General features: G+C 44.6%; 1 protein-coding gene across 6 annotated transcripts in view; it reads left to right on the plus strand.

Moving 5' to 3' along the window:
* Nucleotides 1-1,745: 1,745 nt before the first annotated feature.
* GluClalpha (glycine receptor alpha 1) overlaps nucleotides 1,746-20,152 on the plus strand; it is a 36,995-nt gene continuing 18,588 nt past the window's right edge. For 3 of the 6 annotated variants that reach the window (XM_017176982.3, XM_017176985.3, XM_017176984.3), the window contains exons 1-2: nucleotides 1,747-2,613; nucleotides 19,387-19,550. In XM_017176982.3, the coding sequence (XP_017032471.1) occupies nucleotides 19,489-19,550 (62 nt within the window). In that variant the 5' untranslated portion in view covers nucleotides 1,747-2,613; nucleotides 19,387-19,488. Of the gene's footprint in view, nucleotides 2,614-19,386; nucleotides 19,551-20,152 lie in introns of all 6 variants that reach the window. The other 3 variants (XM_017176980.3, XM_070286583.1, XM_070286585.1) reach the window with 2 other exon arrangements.

The raw sequence follows: 20,152 nt of genomic DNA on the forward strand, positions 1-20,152 counted from the left end.
TACTGAGCTAACTAATTAGTCATCTTGTTAATTTACAATTAAAATCGCTTACAAAATGAAGAACAAAATATTTGTATACTGTTATAACTGAATATTTTAGCTGTTCTAAATTAAAATGCTAAAACATTTTGTGTCGCAACGAGAAAGAATTCTAGCTTAGGAAAGCTGTAGTGTGAATACCCTTGAAGTTTGCAATTGGACTATACCATTAAGTTCATATTCGATCATAACTAAACTCATAAATATCCTTAAAGAGTATTTTAATTTTAGGTAAAAGCAAGCAACGCAGCGAAATTGTCATTTCCGTATATGACTTATAGGGTAATCGTAGGGTAATCGTTTTATAAATTTTAAACTCCTTGATTTGATGACCTGATAAAAAATATATTTCTTTACCTAACAATTTTCTTTTCCCTAAATTTTTCTTTTTACGTAAATATATTACTTGATTATTGTGATTACCTATTTATTTGCAGCTTCCATATAATTTGAGTTTGTAACTCTAAATTGATTTTTATACCCTTGTCTCTGCATAATTAAAGGTAGTCTCTTGGTTTATTTGTAACTTTATTTAGCAAGTTGTAAAATATTGTTAAGCAAAAACACTGTACTTTGCACCTTCGGAGGAAAAGAACATGAAACTTATCTTTGAAAATCAAAGTTAATTACAAATTCAGAAAGATTTTAAGGATTATGAACAAGATAAACCATTATATTCCAAGGCTTCTGTGGGGTAATATCAGTATTTCGGCTTTACATCTGATAGCTGATAGCCTGAAAATAGATAAATATATGCATTTCTTACTTCAATTTCAAGGTGTTTGTTCAAAGCAAATATTTAAATTCAGATATTTAACGAATAAAATACCACAAAAAATGAACTAGAACTAAGATCAAATCTTAGGAGTTTATGTAAAATAAACTTGGTAATGGCTCTTAAGAGAGAGGGCTATTTTTTTTGCTGCTCAGCGATGTAAATCGGAAGTACCAGTAAGGCATTTGGTATTCATTGTTTAAGACGAAGCGAGCGACATTTGTCAAATCTATGGGAATTACTACTTCCGGCGGAACTGCTCGGCCCGCTCACCTGGGCTGCGTTTAGCCAGGAGTCCTTGCTCCTTGCCTTGGCGCTGTTATCCTGTTCCGCGGCGCGGCGGCTGCTGGCGCCTAACAATATGCAATAATAACAATTTACATATTCATGAGACGCCCGACCCGCAAACAGCGGCAGCAGCAACAACACAAGGGCCAGCCGAAGGATGGGGAGCTGGGCGGCGTCAGGCGGCAGGCGGCAGTTTGCATAAAGAGCAGCAGAGGCAGAGGCCGCTTAAAAAAATCAACAAGAGCCCCTCGCTCCTTCCCTTTGTAAACCCGATTGGGCAGCAGCCCTTTTGTTAAGCCGGGGCGTAACTGTAGCTGGCCAAATATTTATATTTATTCCGCTGGGCCCTCTCCCCCCACCCCCCGCCATGCCTCGCCAGCTCATTTATTTATTTTTCATATTTTTATGATATTTATTTTCGGGCTGGTATTTTGTTTGCCCCGGCAGCGCAAATTTGTGCGCTTCGAATACTTTTGCGAGTTGGATTTCGAATGCCAATGGATGCCCACACCGATGGGTGTGGGCCACGGAGCCTGGGCTTTGAACTGGGCGAACGCGGGGCGGCAGGGGAAAAGGTTAAGCTACAAGTATTATTTTTAGTTGGGCTGCTGATGCTGATGCTGCTGGCGCTGCTGCTCTTACCATCCGCTCTTTAAGAATCTCGGCAAGAACCTACCACAAAAATGAATCAAAACAAAGGCTGGGGGAAATCGCAAGAGCGAGAGAAATCGCGAGAGAGATGGCCACCGGATGAACAGCATCCACACGGGATTAGAGAGTCGGCGCTCTGTCTTCTCTCTATTTTGGGACACTCTGATGATTGGGGACTGCGAACCGAGAGCAGGGCACTGAGAGCTGAGCACTTGGGAGCTGCGAGCTGCGAACTGCGAACCGAAGTCCGTCAGTCAGGTGCAGACAGTTGACGTGTTCGGTTGACAAAAGCGGAAACGTGCACTAGTTACTTTTTTTCAAAAAAAAAAAGACCAATACAAAAAAAAAAAAACAGAAAATAGAAAGCACCAAGTAACAACGACAACAACAACAACTGACACACACAGAGCACCTCGAGAGAGCAGGACAGCCAGCAGGACAGAGAGCGAAGGAGCGGAGACGGAAGCAGCCATGCCAGCGGCAACTAGATAAATGATAAATGATAAATGCTAAATGATAAAAATGTGAATAAAATTGCGACTGGCCAAATAGAGCAAGACGAAGAACAGCAACAACAGCAAGGAGCGCCGCTGTGTCCGTGCCCGTGTCCGTGTGTGTGTCCGTGTCGTGTCCGTGTGCGTGTGCGAGAGAGCGAGCGACAGCGCGAGTGTGTGTGAGCGAGTGTTTTCTACCGAGAGTGTGCCAGTGTGAGTGCGTGTCACATATCAGCAGCAGCAGCAGAAGTTCAGTGGAAAAGCGCGCTGCCAAGCAGAAAAATTCAAACGTAAACGAAGCCAGCAGTGGCAGCGCAGCAGCACCAGCAGGAGCAGCAGCAGCAGCAGCAGCGACGCCGACAGAAGGTAGGGCCAAGGCATTTCCCTTCACTTTCCACAGCGGCAGCATAACTCACCACACCCTGATCCTGCAGCCAAGCAGCGCCAGCAGCTGCGCACAGATTTTCCGAGAGATTTTCCGAGAGAGAGTGAGAGAGAGCAGGGAGAGCCAGCTTGGGGCTGCTGCACGTGGAGTCTGTGCAAAGCAGTTGCCATCCATCCAACCAGCCAGCCATCCCAGCATCCATACATCCATCCAAGCAGCCATCTAACCCCACAAATAAAGGCAGTGGGAAAAAACATACACAAAAAGTTATGAAAGTTCTCGGGCCAATTGTCTTTGGTGATTTCTCGTTGCCCGCTTCTGGGGGCCCCCGGGTACGAGGGCACCGAGAGCTCAACAGCCCAAGTAATGCCTTTAAATTGACACAATGTGCGAGCGGAGCGGAGAGCTGCTGCTGGCAATTGAATTTCCACGCAATCCTGACCTTGCCCCGGTTTGATTTTGGCCGAGATTTGGGCGAGGATTGGGACTGCGATTCCTCGGCAATTACCGACATTGCAACGCGTTTGATAAACTCTCGGAATCGCACGGAATCTCGCACACACCCGTGCATATTCAGCCAAAAAGAGATGCCAATAAAAATGTAGGATACTGTGTCACACACACACTCTGGCGCACGCAAAGGCGGCCAGATTGACGACGGGTGTGCCAGTGTGTGTACGTGTAAATGACCGGAAACTGTGCTCAAGTGCTCTACGAGGCTACTTTGGCCGGAGTCTCCATTATTTTTTTTTTTTTTGTGTTTGGGGCTCCTTCTGGCCTCCTTGGGACCGGCGGGGGAAGCACTTCAATTGTCAAATTGTCCTTGTTTATTGTTGCAATAGTTTTGCTGATGGACAGGCCTTCCTGCCTGCTCCTTTCACTTGTCTTTAAAGCGACTCCCGCCGACACAGTCGCTTTTTATGGGCGTCGTCCTGTCGTCTTTGCAGTTTCAGTTACCCAGCTTGCAAGTTTTGCAGGAGCAAAGCCTGGCAAAACGAAACAATCAACACGGAAGTAGATTCCTCCTTGTTCATTCGCTCCTGTTGGCGTTGTTTTTGTTAGTTGTGTTGTGCCGTTCAGTGCCGTGCTGTGCTGTGTGTTGTTTTTTGTTCGTTGTTGGGAGCCGTTTTGTTGTGTGTATAAATCAGCGTGGCCTACTGCGCTGCTTGAGGTTGACGGGCTTTTGTGCCGTGAAATGCGAGTTTTACGGCGGAGTGCTTCGGCTTCATCGGGTTGACATTTAAGTTGTTTCTTTCCTGTCATTCAACAGCGAGTGTGCGAGTGTGCCAGTGTGTTTGAGTGCCATGGGAAAGTTCAAAAGTCAGCAGCTAGGGCAACGAAGTTCCGGGAAATGCTCTGCCTGCCATTTCCGCTGTGCACTTTTCCCTTTCTCGGCCGTACACGGGGCGTATGAGCGATCGCTGGATGGGCAGCTCTCAAAGCCACAACTATCGGCAATCAATTAATTTAAGCCCCGGCCCAATTGCAGCGTACGTGCCAGCAGCAGGCAGCTACTGATGGGAAATTGAAAATTGCATTTCCCCCACCGAGGCCACGCCGAGCCGAGGCAAATTGAAATCTGTCAGCGAACTTGATTCTCCGATTCACCGCCAAAGACAGAATTTCATAAACAGGACAGCCGAAAAAGCTGAGACACTCCACTCCGGCAGGCAGATACAGATACAGATACACAGGCACAGCTACAGCTACAGCTACAGATACAGATACTTGACGTTGGGCCAGACAAAGGCAAAAAGGCAATTATAGAAATACAGACGAGCAGCAACAAATAATAAAGGCAAGTTGCCGTAGACAATCGCAACAAGACCAACAACACCAAGGGGCAGATTGGAGGAGACGCTGGCTACGATGTTGACGACAAGTAGCTGCAAAAGTTCTGCGACGTTTTGCGCATATTAAACAAAGTTGACGACAGCGTCGCCGGCAGAGAGAGCTCCGGATGGCAGCGAACTGGGAGCTTGGAGCCGGGAACTGGAAACTCCGCACGGAGAACTGCGTACAACGAGCCGGGAACGGAGAACTCAGACAGCGGCAGCCACAGTCGCCGTCTCATTATTTATTTGATTGCCCGCACAGCCAATGCTCGAATTACCCCCTGGGAGTCCGGGAAGCTGGGGAGGCAGGGAAAGCCTTTGGAAAAACCGAAAGCAGAACCGAAGCGACAGCGGTAGCGGTAGAGGGCGGCAAAAAAACATAATAGTCAGAAGCATAAACGTAATTAATAAGGCAAATTAATGCAAACAATAATACAAATTCATTTTCGTGCACAAATGAAACTAAATTACAACAACGTGAGCCAAGCAGCGAGCCCAGCCCTGTCCCTGCCTTGCCTTGCCCAAGCCCAGCATCCGACAATAAGAGGGAAAAACATGAAAATTGAATGCTAATTTGGGTTGAGCCGAAAACTTGAATACCCTCCTGGGATGCATAGTGGCGAATTGTTTGCGGAACGCCGTCGAGGAACTAATTTCAAGTGTTTCCTGGGGCCAAATTAAACATGAGAAAGGAATCTGCCTTAATTTAATCTCTTTTTGGACAGATTCTTTGGTCAGGGAAAGCTATTTAAGTTCTTGGTTGGTACTTACAGCTCAAATGGTTTTAAAACGATTCGAGGTTTTTGAGTACCTATTCTGATATAAGGAAATATCATAGATTTGACTTGTAGATAGGTAAATTGTTTAGTTTAATAAATGGTATTAATCTGAATGGTCCTTTTAAATAAGGTATACATAAAGTTAAATAATTTCATGTACACTGTATATACGCAAAGTTCAGTAGCAATACAATAAGTTCTGTTTTTCCAAAGTTTCTTAAGCCAACTTAGAGAAGAGTATTAAATTCTTAAAATATCACCCAAAAACTTTCAAAGTAATTTAATTTGCTTTAGTGAAGTTAAATTTCCCTTAAATAACAATGCTTTATGTTTTATAAATAAGAAAATTGATTGAATAACTTCTCTACTTTATTCTTTTACCTTTTCTGTCCTATTAATTTGCCAAGTATTTTATTTATAAGCGATGCTGGTATGCCTAAGCCTAATTCCCCGCAACAACAGCAACGAACAAGTTATAATACCCTTTCCAACTTACAAGAACAACAATAAATGGCAGCTAATAAGCACAGGTCACACACACACACACACACACCTGCACAGGGGCCATCGACAACTAAACAGTTCGTCGAGCAGAAAAACGAGGAAATCTACTTAATCACGTTTAATTAAGGTGAGTTTATAAGTAGCCCTCGCCCTCCGTTAGGCTCTGCATGTGGGTGTGGCCATAGCTGTGTTAGTCTGTGTATCTGTATCTGTAGACACACACTCGTAAAAACCTTCATACATATATTTTTGCGAATTGCTTTTATTGCCATTTGGCGGAATGAGACAAAAGAGCTTGCCAGGTAATCACAACTGGCCACAGAGTTTCCCCTTCGGCCCCGATTCTCTGGCACATAAATGCAAATTAGGGTTAAATGGGTGCGTCACTAGTTCAGCGGATTATATTAATAAGCAAGTGCTTGGCCCAAGTTGATTTATTGGCTGCTTATTTCGTTCTCGTCCTTGCCTTTGCATCCGTTTCCGGTTGGTTCACTGTCTTTTCGTGGCATAGAGTGTTCCTGCTTGAAGGCCGCCCTCTTCTCTCTTGGAGATCGCAGCACCAGCTCGCTTATAGCCTGATCCTCGATACGACGGATTTCGTCCAGGCCACTTTCCACAAAGATTTTGATCAAACGCTGTGACATCTCTGGTGGCTGGGCCATAATAATGGGAAGAAAAAATTAGAGGGGCGGATGACAGGAGAAGAAACCTAATGAGAAAACTAAAACCTGGCTGGCTTAATGCTCGAGTTATTCTTTGGTTGCTTTCACTTTGATTTGTGCCAGGCCAAGTTGTTGTCGCTGCTGTCACACACAGTCACCGCCGAGTCCTACCATTCATCTCCAGCCCAGTGCCCCATCCCGTTCCCGTTCCCGTTCCCATTCTCATTCCCTTTCCCCGTCCCCTTTCCCGCCTGCAATCTGTGCCGTATGTCACACATTTGGTTAATTGAAAAAGCATCAAGGCCCTCATCATTAGCAAAAGCTTCGTGACTTATGTCGCTGCTCGTCCGACCCCAGCTCCTGCCAGCCACATCCTTCGGCACCCTGGCCCCCCGCTGCTTTCCCCGAGTGTGTAATCGATGCATGTCGAACAGCAGCGAGCACAACAACAAGTGAATAGCGTGTGTGACACGAGCTGAAAAACGAAACGAACGAGCCAGAAAGGAGAGCACCCGGGGCAGGAGCAGCGAGAGAGAAAGAGAGGGGAGAGGTGAGGCGGGGAAGGACGAAAAATGGAACAAACAAAAACCTATCAAGTTGTATGCTCGTTGATTTCAATTTGTGAATTGTTGTTGCTCGGCGAATGCATTTGCATATTGCACACCAGCCGCCCCCTGGCCGCCATTCTTGTATGCTTTTCTAATTAAACCCCGGCAAACACACACACGAAAACAAAAAATAATTAAAAATCCCCAAAAGGAAAAAAAAACAACAGATAAGGGTGAAATTTACTCTATAAATTGCGCCGTTTGCAGTTTTTTTTATTTTATATTTTGAACCCACTGTTTGCTGTTTTCCTTTTTGGTTCCAGACTAGGGTAGTAGTCAGGCGCTTGGCTAAAAAGTACATAAATTTCAAATAAGTCACGTTTCCGGCATAGTGCCCCAGCACGCATACAGATACACCGAGACCGTGTCCATGTATGGCGTCTAAAATTTGCTTTGTTGTGGCGTCTGCGGCCAGCGGCAAATAAATAAAATAAAATAAAATGGGAAAAACACAGTGATTCCCCTTTTCCAAAAATAAAATGGAACCGAATCGGAGCAAATATTTGCCTGTTTAGCTTACTTGGACTGCCCCGACTCCTTCTCCTTATTTTTACTTCTTTTTTTTCCCCGTTTCTGTCAGCTTATATTTTTGTTTTTCAAAAACTTTTTGATTTGCTAAGTTGAGTGTTTTTCGGTGGTCAGACCCACTGGATTCTCTGTGAATTTTATTTAAATACTGATGTTGAGATTAAAAGGTTAGTAATGCCATTGAAAAGCAGAAAGGAATGTGTACCAAAACAATAAATGTTAAAAGATTATGGCTCTTCTTACAGCATTTGTTGTTTAGGTTTACACAAAAATATTTCTAAAAATAAATAAATAAAAGCATTAACTTGAAATAGAGGAATCTATAATGTATATTCCTTTTCCTATTTATATATTTTCATTTTCCCCTCTGAGAAATGGGAGTGAATCTAAGCTGACTAAGAACACATTATAAACGAATTCAAGGAAAATTTGTGCACTAAATTTAGCTTGGTTTCAAAGAAACCAGGACTCTAGGATCACCTTACCTCCTAAGCTGTGACTGCCTGCAGACTTTGCCTGCTGATTGCATTTCCTGAAATTAGAAACTTTTCCAAGAACGCCTCCTGACAGCTGTCATTTGCTGCATTCCCTCCGCCCTGCACTCGAAGTCACGTAAATAAAGCCAGCAAATGGGCTACAAGCGCCCGCACATGGGAGCGCCTGCTGATTTATTTGCCACATTTGTGTGCTGCCTCGGTCTTACCACTTTTTTGCAGCAGCAGCAGCAGCAACAGCACCAGCTGCACTCCTCGGACCGCCGCCAATATTATACACACTTTATGTGCATATTTTTATGCGGCATGCTCGTAGTAGTTATGGCATTTGCCGTTGTTGTTTGCTCGTTTGCTCTGGTCGCCATTTGCCTTCGCCGGCTTTACGACTCGAATTTGTCGTCTGCCTGGTGGCCTTCGGGGCGGCAACTTTAATTGAATAAGTTTTAAGCGGATTTTGAAGAGAGATCCGCACCCGGTTCGTTCCATATTTATATCCCTGCGGCTATCTGACTCCCTGGCCCTCTGCTCCTCCGGTTGCACGGGGCGTATGTGTAATGCTTAATTGAAATATGCAAAACGCTAAGGCGACGAGCTCAGCGATTTTTGCATACCAAATGCCGCGAGCAGCAGCTGAACAAAAGGTGTTGCAATTTGATTGCAGGCCAACAGCAGTGAGCCGAGATTTGCATTCATAATGCGGAATTGCTTGTAAATAAATTATGACCTGAGCTCGCTTCGGTCCGGGCGCTAGCTTAGCATAATTGGCCCAAAAGGCAGGCAGGCACAGGTGCCCTTAATGCTGGGTAAAAGTCGTACGAATTTACGGTTCGGTTATAGTTGGATTACGCCCGGCGCACAGCTTTCCTGTCCGCCTTCATACGCTTTTCGCTCCTGCATCCGGGGGGTCGGAGGTCGGTGGTCGGTGTGCAAATAAAATGCCATCTGATAAATTGATTTCTGCTGTCGATATTTTTGCGAAAATTAACAAATGGAATGCCGGATACGGAGTACTCAATAATTCAGGGCTTGCGACTGCGGATCGATAAAAATATATTTCCCGTTTAATTTACTCGCTTAATGGCTGATAAGGCAATTCAATAATTGCCCAGGGAGGCCGGTAGATCATGACGGGTGCAGCGGCCGCTAACGACTTCATCTCGAACGGAAGTCGTTCCCCCTGCGTGCGCCGGGGAAAACCTTTTGAACATTTTTACATAAAAATCAACTCTCGTACCTTTGAGACGCCGGGACGTGGACCGGGACCGGTACACTCACACACACGCACGGTTTTGGGGAGGAAACTCAGGTGAAATGTAATTTCATGGCACACAAGTTTTTAATTAAATTTCATGGCAAAAAGAGCTTCAGCAGCGGCAGTAGTGGAAGTAGTGGAAGTGGAAGAGTCGCAGGCGAAGGCCTTTTAACATGCAATCAACAAACCACTCTGGCATGCATATAGGGCAGCCATACACAAGAGCGTATTATATACATATATTTATATATTATGTACGAATGCCACACAAAACTGCAGCCTTAATGCGTTTTTCAAGTGGCAGCCAAGCAGCAGCAGCAGCAGGGAACGGGCTGTGGGGACTGGACCCGCTGCTCCCCGGGTCTTGGATTCACTCTCCGGCGGCAATCATCGTCACATAATTTTATTAAGCTCTTGGCCCAGACACCGCCGCAGCCAGCAGCATCGGGATCGGAGTTGGTTCAAGAACCCCTGTTCCGCTTCTCCTGCCTTTCCGACTCCACTCGGGCCCCATTTTGCGGTTGGCCACATGCTGCCGGTTATTGGCCATCAAGGGGTTTCGAATAACTCTGCTAGGATGCGTCTGGCTGTCAAACTGTTTATACGGATATTACGATTTTATGTATATAGCCTCCTCGGCGAGGAGCGTCAAACCGAAAGGATGTCAACTATGGATTGTAAAATACGCAACGGACGTCTTCTTGAAAGGAAATAAAATCTGAAATTCAAACTCTTAGTACTCTCGCACAAGTTGAAAACACAGTTCTCACAAATGCACACAATGTTTTTGTTTGCCGACTTTAAATTGCTCTGCAAGATCAGGTTTCCCTGTGCATACATCCTTTTAGTTAATTTTGTTTTTGGAATATTTTCAGCGCTTTGTGTGCTTGCTGAGGAGTATATGAAAATTTATATATATTTCATAAAATAAACTTTTCCTGCTCCTCTGCCGTGCCAGCTGAAAATGTTATCCAGATCAAGTTTCCTTGGAAATTTACTCCTTTTGATTTAATTACTGTTTGCTGAAATTGTCTGTATGAAATCCTAGTTTCTTTCTCTCCTTCAAGAGCTTGCATTTATGTATTCCTCAGAGAGTTAGTTTCCTCCTTTTTTCACCGGGTTCTCTTTGAGCTGAGCTCCTTAGTGGCAATTAGTGTCCTTCCTCACTTTTGCCTGAGTTTTCCCTCGCCTGCCTGCAGTTGCCAATTGATATTTATTTCATTAGCCTGGCAAATCAAACAAAAATGCTTGTCAAGAGCTGCCTGCCTGCCAGCCAGGAGACATTTGACTCTGTTTATTGTAAACAAGAGACAATCGATGTGGCCTCGGGCACCCCCTCTTTCATCCCCCACCACTACACACACACTCACACGAAAACTAATGCAATTCGCTGTTGGCGCAGTTGTTGTTGGTGGCCGTAGTTCTTAGACAGACGACAGCCGCCATGTGTGTGTTCGTCTGTCCGTCTATCTGCGGCGCACATTACGTATACGTAATACACACACATGTATGCGGGCGACGAGCGGGGAGGGGCTGCGCGGAGGGCGTGGCTCCAAAGGGGCGCAACAAGTTATGTCGCCGCAATTAGTTGGCCTTGCCCCTCCGCAAAATTTCTTGGCACTAATGCCAAAACCTAACCAAAGGCAGCCAGACAGCCGACAGCCGCGAGTGTGTGCCTGTGTGTGTACAAATACGGTGATGGTGTGCCTGTGCGCCTCGTGCAATTGATGAGACCCATGGGTAAACACTCGCAAATTCAATGATATTTATAATAAACCACAAAAGCTACTTACAATTCACGCGGGCACCAGGCACTGTTCAGAGGCTTAACTATAGCGTTGACAAATTTATAAATTATTGGATATTTTCATAGATTTTAACGGACTTGTGTTTGAATAGAAAGAGCTTTAAATAATCAAAATGCAGATTAAGTTTAAAAACAAAATAATACAAATATTTCAAACGGCTTTACTTTGCATCTAAACTGGATTTATTTATATTTTATTTAAGGTTTGCAGATTTGAAACTACAGAAAAGTAATAAAACATCTCTTAGATAAATTTCTTTACGAAAACATTTATATAAAAACACCTAACATAAAACTCATATAAAACAAAGCATTTGTTTTGATGACCCCTAATTTCTTTTACAAAATTCTAACAAGATTCCACATGAAATAAAAATATTTAAATGGCAATATTTCAAGCTTTCCTAGATACACAGACATTTTGGGTGCCCGAAAGCCGTCCCCCATTCCTTTATTCTAATAAGCAGGAACTCAAATATTTGCCAGCATTGCTCTAGCCAATTTGAAATCACGGTGTGCACATGTTATTTGTGGAAGTACATTCTTGGCAAATAACTCGTTGAATATTTATAGTCAGCCGGCGGCGACCTTCACTTTGACGCCCACATCTCACCGCCACAGCCCGCCCCCTGTGTCGCCCATGTGCTGGCCGGGTCGTGTGAGAAAATTTGATTGCATGCATTATGCAAATGCATAAATATTTAGCAAATTGTTTGGTCAGTGCTGACACTATGTTTATAATAAAATATCTTGTAGTTTCCTCCACTCCTCTGCACCCACTCCGGAGCTGTGCAAATTTATGTGGCAATTATCAACACTCTGGAGGGAGCCAGGCTTCGACCCGAAAATATTCATTAAAATTTCCATTGTTTGCTTGGGAGATTTTTCACTTTTTTCCCTCTGCCGGGTAGAGCCAGGCCATGCCGTGTCCCTTTTGTTTGGTGTGTGGCTTATCGCAAGTGCAATGTGTCTTCGGTGTCTCTTGTGTAAATTTAGAAATTTATGGTTATTTAAAAATTCATCCCGCACACATCACAGTCGAACCACCACTACCGGGTGGCGGGGATAGTGAGTGGCCGGCAAAATATGAATAAATTATCGTGTCCATTGTTGGCCGGGCTGGGAAAAGTAACTGAATTGGGCCCGGGCCAAGCGGAGAAGTTTTGTTTCGCTCGTAAGACTTTGGCCACAAGCAACACGGATAAGGACACACCAGCACAAACAACACACACACACACACACACACACACACACACAAACAGGAGTGGAGTGGAGTGGCGTGTAGTTCACGGATACACACCCAGGGCATTGTCTTAACTGGAACTCGAACCCCGAACCCTTAAACATGCTGTTGACATGGCTTTTGTCATTTTCTGGTTATGGCCAGGCGGACAAAGGCAGGAAACTCCGCAGGACCAGGGGGAGATTGGACAAACTTTGGCCACAGTTTGTGCCATGTTGTTGATGCTGTATCAAATTTTAAAGTGCCAAAACGAAGAGACAGACGGACAGGCGAGGATTTGGCCACATTCTGCATTCAAGTGGCGAGAAATGATTTTAAATATTTTCGACTGTGCATTTTAATTGGAATTCACAAACGTGTGGGGCATTCAAAATGCTTTCGCTTTGCGGATTATGAAAATTATTTGGCATTATTTGGGACTGGAGGTAAATTAATTTAAATGAGCGCCGTAGGTAGTTTTTAATCAACACGAATCGAATTGTGTATTCATTGCCGTATTGGTCCAGTTGGGCTATTTTAAGCAGCTTTAAGGGGAAAATGTATCAATTAAAATAAGCTCCCTTTCGACTTACTTTAATCGCATTTTTCGGAATTCCTTATTTATTGCCATTTCCCGGAAATGGAAAGTTCCGTCAGTTTTCCGATTTTATGCTGGCCCTTCGTTCACCTTTTCCTGCTATCTTTTTCGCGCCTTACTCCATCTACCCTGCCCTTGTAATTGACTTGAATGTTTGCTCAGTTGAGCTTTATGCCATTTCTGTAATTAATAACAACCCGGCTGCCCTTGTGCCTTACTCTCCCCAGCCTCAGCCTCAGCCCCGCTGTGTCAACCCGCCTGAATGATTAATGAAGCTAAAAATGTCAACTTTTCCCTCAATGTTCCCCACGCCTCTGGCCAGTAAAAGGTGAGGTGGGGCGAAGTTTTTGCACCTGGTCAGGGTTCCGCATCAATTATGCATTAATCAACACTAAATACATTTAAGTTGATATTAATTTCCTACGGCAATTAATTAGCGGAAGTGGATCTGCGGAGGCCCTCGCCAGACTTTGTGGGCGAACGAGCACACATAAATCGGGCCAAGTTGCAACAATTTCAATTTGCAGCGTTAACTCGCAACAAGCGCAGCGCTCAAAAACTTCAGCCGTAAACAACAAAGAGTTGTTGACGTTACGGCGGAAAGAGTAAAGAAAGAGGACGCAGCTCGCTCCGTACACGTTGCCATCATTGAAGCAAACCGAAAGCAATAAGCAGTTGCCACTGGGCCATAAAACAAACAGCCAGCTGACGCGGGCAGCAGCAGCTCTTGGCCCTACGGGAAGCTCAACCATGGCCATCCCTCCGCCCCTCTTTCCAATCCACTCCGCAGTCTGTGAAAATGCAATCAAGTCGCTGCAGCTGCAGCTTAAATCGCCAGCGACACCAGCGAAGGCAACAAAAAGTGTCAATTGACAATGAAACCGAGATGGGATGGCATTGGCACGGGTGGCGCGCGAAACGGGGGCTCTGCAAGTCACTCAGCGGGCGAGTGAGTCAGCAGGACATAAAATCCCCGCCCGGTAAGTGAGTCTGCTTTCGGTTAACGATTTGGCCATTTGGCCAAGCACTTCCATCCGCCACCTCTACACGCAGTGGCAGTATCAGCTCGGTATCGGGGTATCAGTTGCCACGATGCCAACTATTTTTCGGCCCGCAAAAGTTTCGGCCCGTCGCCTCTCCCACCGGAGTGTTCCATCTTAGCTGGCCTCGCTTTTGGCCAACTTAATTGAAATGCGAAGTGAAAGATATCCCAGCAGCAGAAAGTTATTACGGCTAACTCCGATTACCCATCAACTAAATTGAAAGGCCCTCGTTCTCGTTCTCGTATGGAAAAGTTTGCCGTAGATGATCAATGGCCAATAAATGATTAAGGACCAAACAAGCGAATGTTCTCTGATTTTTCGGCCAATCAATATACTTGTGTATATATATTTTCAAGATGTGTCTGCCGGCAAACAAGTTTGGCACGAAAATAACTTTGAACAAAGTGGCAAAAGTTGAAGTTCATATTACTTTTCCGACTTGGTTCCCATGCAGCTCTAAATTAAATTGTTCGTCCAGCTTTGGTGATTATACTGCATTCATTTCTGGGGCCTGACGTGTCAGCTGAACATTTTCTGGGAAATGGGAAATGGAAATCGGGAAACGGTTAGGGGGAACTGGGAGCAGGGGAACATGGCAACATTAAAATGCACTTTGACAGGCGTCGGATAGCCCGTCGGTTGGCCTCTAGTTTGCACAATGTTTAGGCAATTATTTACTTTGGTTGCCACGCACACAGGCGCAGCTAGGATACACACACACGGGGCTGACATGAGGTCCCGAGCAGAGCCCCGAAAGCTTATCTTGACAGCCATTAAATGGCCGCAAAGCGCTGGAATATGTGATTTATGTATGTGAATTTAGCGGTGCGTTTGTGTTTGTATGTGTCGGGGTTTTCAGCAGTTCAGTTCTGTGTGTGCGTGCGTGTGCATTTTTAAGGGGGTTCCCGAATAAGGAGATGGAGAGAGATATGGGACATGGCATGACTGGCAAGGGGGAGGACTTCTAATCGCGCTTATCTCACGACTCCTGCCACGCCCCAAACCCAAGCCCGACCCGCTGTCTATCAACTTTATCGCCTTCGGGGTGCCGTTTAGTTTATTGACCCATCCGAAGCCGAATAGGTGTGAGCCGACTCGTGTAACGGGCAATTTGTTGGCGGCAATAAATCCAGCAAATTATTGGCCAATTTTCATGCAAGTTAATTTCCAGTTAAAGTTCAGATTTCATCCGACATCGCACACGGCACATGGCACATCCTATAAATAGAGCAGACATATAGGGTCCTTTTTGATAGATGAGTCCGCCGCCTCTCCTTCGGGGCTAATAATAGAAGGAGCACACACACATTTGTCCTCATCGCCAGCGCTGCTGCCACTGTTGCTAGCGTTCATTAATATTTTCGCTGGGTCGCCCAAACAATGTATTGACATTTCAATTAATTATGAGTGGAAACCAGGGGGAAAGAGCGGAGAAGCCTGGCCGCAGTCTGTGACCTTTTGCTCCTGTCAGCCGAGTGATACGCGGGCCTGGCCTGACATCTGCGAGATGGGAGCGGAAAGTTTGCGAAAGTTTTCGCATTTGATGCAGAAAATAAGTATATAGAAAGACAGGAAATATTCGGGAATCATGAAATGGAGCAGCATAATCCTCGATAGCCTATATATGGGCTTAACTTCTTTAATGATTCATTCAGTAAGACTCGAGCAACAAAATGAAACTAAAATAATAATTTGAATTATTTCATAATTATTCAGAGGTTTTCTGCTAAAATAAAAATAATAGATTATATATTTTATTTTTCTTATTGATGAACGGTAGAGGAAATGTGAATAGATCTTCCTTGGACACTTTAAGAATCACAACCTGGCCGAGAGTAAGGTTGTGGCAACGCACTTTGACCTTTCACTCTCCTCTTTGTTAGTCCTGCCTCATACTTTCGATGGCGTAAACGTGTCAGTAGATGTTGCCACCCACCGATTTCCCTCTACCCTGCAAAACCAGCAAAAATTATTTATATAAAAAAAGAAGCATTGATAGCTTTCTTATGTTCATAATTCAAATGTTTTTTCAACTTAGCTTTGTTAATTTTGCATTTATTTTTAATAAGCACAGCGACTGCCGGAGCAGCTTGCCTTCGTTCTCGCTCTGCATACCCGCTGCGAGTTCAATGTTTATGAAACTGTCTCTTAAATGTTAAAGCTAAGTCGCCTGACGGAGGTGAGCTTTATGCAAATCCTGGCGCTGCAAAAAATCACACACACACACACACGGGGAAGGGTCCTAAACGGCGAAATGCTACTAAGCCCACTTACTTACAATTTAGCAGGAAAATAAAGCGAACGAGAGACAGGAAGAGAGAACAGAATCATATTGCGAAAACGAGAGTGTAAAATTTTTTGCATACATAAAACGAGGAGCAAAACGTAAGGGCAGCGAATAAAACAACGGCAAGGCAACAACGACGGCTCGGCTATGGCGATGGCGGCAACAAAATGAATCCAGCTTTATGGCACGCACCCACACATGCACACCCGCTCACCCGCACACACACAGGCGCGCTCAACACTTGACTTTATTCAGCCGCCATGGCAAGTGCCTTAATAGTGTGCGTGAGCAGTGGGGTGTGGGGTGTGTGTGTGTGTGCCCCAGTGTGTGTGCGGACTACTTTCTTGTGCGGGCGGCACAAAATCCAATCAACATAACGAGCTACAAGCGCCGCTGAGCGGCATAAAACGAAAAAAATATATACGACTGTGTGCGGGATGTGATTGTATGGCTCCCGAGTGTGTGTGTGTGTGTGAGTGTGTGATGGCACACACGCATATACAGCTCTTTTGGAAGAAACACTGTGAGAAATTATGCTGCCGCCGGGATAGAGATAAGGCCATAAGCCAGGCCCAGCTCTAAGCCCCTTAAATCCCCCTTGGGAAAAATCTCTTTCAAATTCGAACTTAGAAGAGCCAGCTAGAAGCCAAAAAATAAATGCATAAATCTGAAAATATGCCTCTGTCGAAAATCAGCATCCTTTCGAGTTCTAGAATTATTACCCACTCAAGGGACTTATTTAAAAGCCTAAGAATTAGCCTACATGACGTGACTTACCACAAGTTGCTCAGGACAACAGGACATTATTATTAGATTATTAATAAAGTGTATAGATAATAATAGATTAAATCATTCTTGATCTACACATAGTAAAAACTTATCAGGCTCTCAGGCTTGGAATGGTTCTTAATTTCAGAAACATTATTAAAGAAATCAGTTTTCCCACTGTTTTTATTAAAGAACTAGCAAAAAACTAACGTACTACTAAGTCGCTTTCCATCTCAAACAGATTCCAAATATATATAAACTATTTTTCACAGTTCTCGACGTTCATTCAACCCACGGGGCTTGGCAACAACAAGCGGCCAAAACAGCTCAAAGCTTCGGCTGAGGTAGACAAGCGCCCAAGTGCTGTTTTTTTATTGTTGCTCGTTGTTGGTGGTGGAACAGTAAAAACATTGCCAAGCTCAAAAGTGTGTCGACTTGACACAAACACAAGCAACACACACGCACACGCAGAAGCAAATGAAATAAAAGTAAACCCATTTACACCGCACTCGGAGGGTGGGGAGGCGGAGGGGTTTTGGCGCCAACTGCTTGGCAAGCTGCAAATGTGGGACATTTGGCAGTCGCAGTCGCATTGTTAACTTTCTTTGACAGCGGGCCAAAAAAAAACAGGAGCGAGGGGAAACAGAAAAGAAAAAAAACTGGGAACCCCCGGGTGCATGTCCTCAACTCAACGCCGATGTAGGTGCAGCATCAACTGCAACTGCAATGGCAACCTCGCTTGCAGCATGTATTTATGGCACAAAATTGCAAGCACAGCAGCAGCAAATTAACACAGCACGAATGCAAATTCGAACGGCCAGACCAGCCTGTTGCCATTTTCATCCCCATCCCCGTTTCCATTTCCATTCGCATTTGCATTGGCATTGGCATTTGCATTCCCAAACCCCAACCCCAACCCATTCCCGTTCCCATTTCGACAAATTGATTATTTGCATGGCGATCCAGCTGGCTGCCCACATGGCAACAACGATGGCAGCTCGCCTCGGTCATGGCCATGCCAATGCTCGATGTTCCGGGGCCATGTCAGCGGGAGGCGCCTCTCCGGGGGAAGGGAGTGCCAAAAATAGGCGTGGCCCGCACGCACTTATCGCCCATGCACAGCACGTCGGCCAGTGGAGTGGAGAAAAATGCTTATAAAGGATTAATTCGATTCCAATATTCGCATACGCACTTTGCATTCGCCACTCCCTGAGCTCGGCATTTTGCATCTCCGGCCTCCCGCAAGCTGGTCAGCAGATATATGTACATATACTATGTGTGCATCTGGGATATTGCCGGTCATTGTTGGCATTGTTTTAAATGCCCAAACCATAATGATTGTTTCGAAATGAAAGTGAGCAGCAGAGCGTGAGAGGGTATGGTGGTGCGGGTCAGTGGACTAAGGCATCCTGCAAGCCGGAGATAAGCAGTTTCGAATCAGGAGCTTATTTATTTTGAGTGTCTAAAGCTCTTGAATAATCCAACAGCCTGATAAAGGGATTACGTTTGATTAAGCTTAGGTGTCATGTGTGACAAGTTACCAGCTAAAATGTTGGATTTTTATATATTATATTATGTATTTTAACCCCTGACAACAATTAGATTCCTTACAAATAAAGCATCAACTTCTTTTATAACTAGAATATCAACACCAGCATCCCCAATACCTAAACGAATTATTATGGTTAAGTGCAGAATTAATTTTAGCATCATTATATTAAATAGAAATGATTAACAACACCCATTGTAAAATAATTAAGAAGAGTATTTTCCCGAAGAAAATATTCTTGTATAGTTTGTTTAACTTTAAGTGAACACAAAATCAAAGAAAAATTCGAAAGGGCATATATCTTTCAACGGTGACACACTAAAAATTTCCTTCACACAGTCTTTTGTAGCTGCGATTGCAATTTGCATTTTTCATGAACGGCAGGCAGGGCGGCAACTTAATGGATTCCCTGGGCAACAGCTTTCAGCGGCATTACGGTGTCAAGACCTTTTAAATCTTCAATTTCCCACCGGGATCACATCGCAGATTTAATTGCATTTATGACCACATTTCGCATTCGGAAGCACCATTAACACAACGACGAAGCGAAAGGCGAAGCTGCCATGCAGGTGGTGTGTTCTATGCAGATTGAGATGCATTCGATGCACCGACACAGATTGGCCAAATGGCATGTTAATTGGGCTAATACGATTTCAAATTTAATTTAACACGCCGCACACGGCCTCCAATCAGAGCCAGCCGGGTGGGCAGCCGGAATTAGTGAATGAACACTGATTTTGGGGGGATGAGACTAAACCGCTGTGATTATCAATTCAGATGGAATTCGGGTTAATGTTTCCTAACATTATTGCTTTCAGCTCGCACCCAGACAGAAGCCAGAGACTAGAAGGAAGGTGCAAGGTGAGAGGAGCAAGGAATCAGGACGCACGACACAGCAGGACACTACCACATCCCCCAACATGGGCAGCGGACACTATTTCTGGGCGATCCTATACTTTGCCAGCCTGTGCAGTGCTTCACTGTAAGTACTCCTCGACGCTACCTCGATCTCAATTCACACAGATACACGCCACTCGCATACAGTAGCTGCAAAATGTAAACCATCACGCTTCACAATGTGTCTCTCGCGTCACTTGCCATTTATTTTCCACTCACTTTTTGCTTAATTTTAATGCCGCGCGGCTCTTGTTTCGCGTGTTTCACACTGCACTTGGCCGGAAAGTGGCGTTCAAGCTGCGATTTACATACAATTGTCGTTAATTTGGCCCGGCCACGCCCAGTTATGAAACAGCGAAGCCGATTTGCATATATAAAAGCCACTGCATATGCCAATACACTGAGGTTAAAGAGCCTTTTGCTGCCATCGAATATTATATTTTTGAATAAAGATCTCACAATTGATAGAAATATAAATTCAAAGAATTTGAAAACAGAGATCTCCCAAAACAAATTTATAAAAAACTCTTTACAAGTTCCTGGAATTTGTTTTGCAGTGTATATACGTGTATCGGTTAATGCGGAAGTAGTTTAGCTTCGAGCTGTAGTTAGCTTTTCAGTTGTCGCTGATTTACAAACACACGCCCACAACTTTAGCCGCCTTCATGTACTTGAATTTGCATATCC

Source organism: Drosophila kikkawai, chromosome 3R, assembly GCF_030179895.1.
Source record: "Drosophila kikkawai strain 14028-0561.14 chromosome 3R, DkikHiC1v2, whole genome shotgun sequence".
Lineage (NCBI taxonomy): Eukaryota > Metazoa > Arthropoda > Insecta > Diptera > Drosophilidae > Drosophila > Drosophila kikkawai.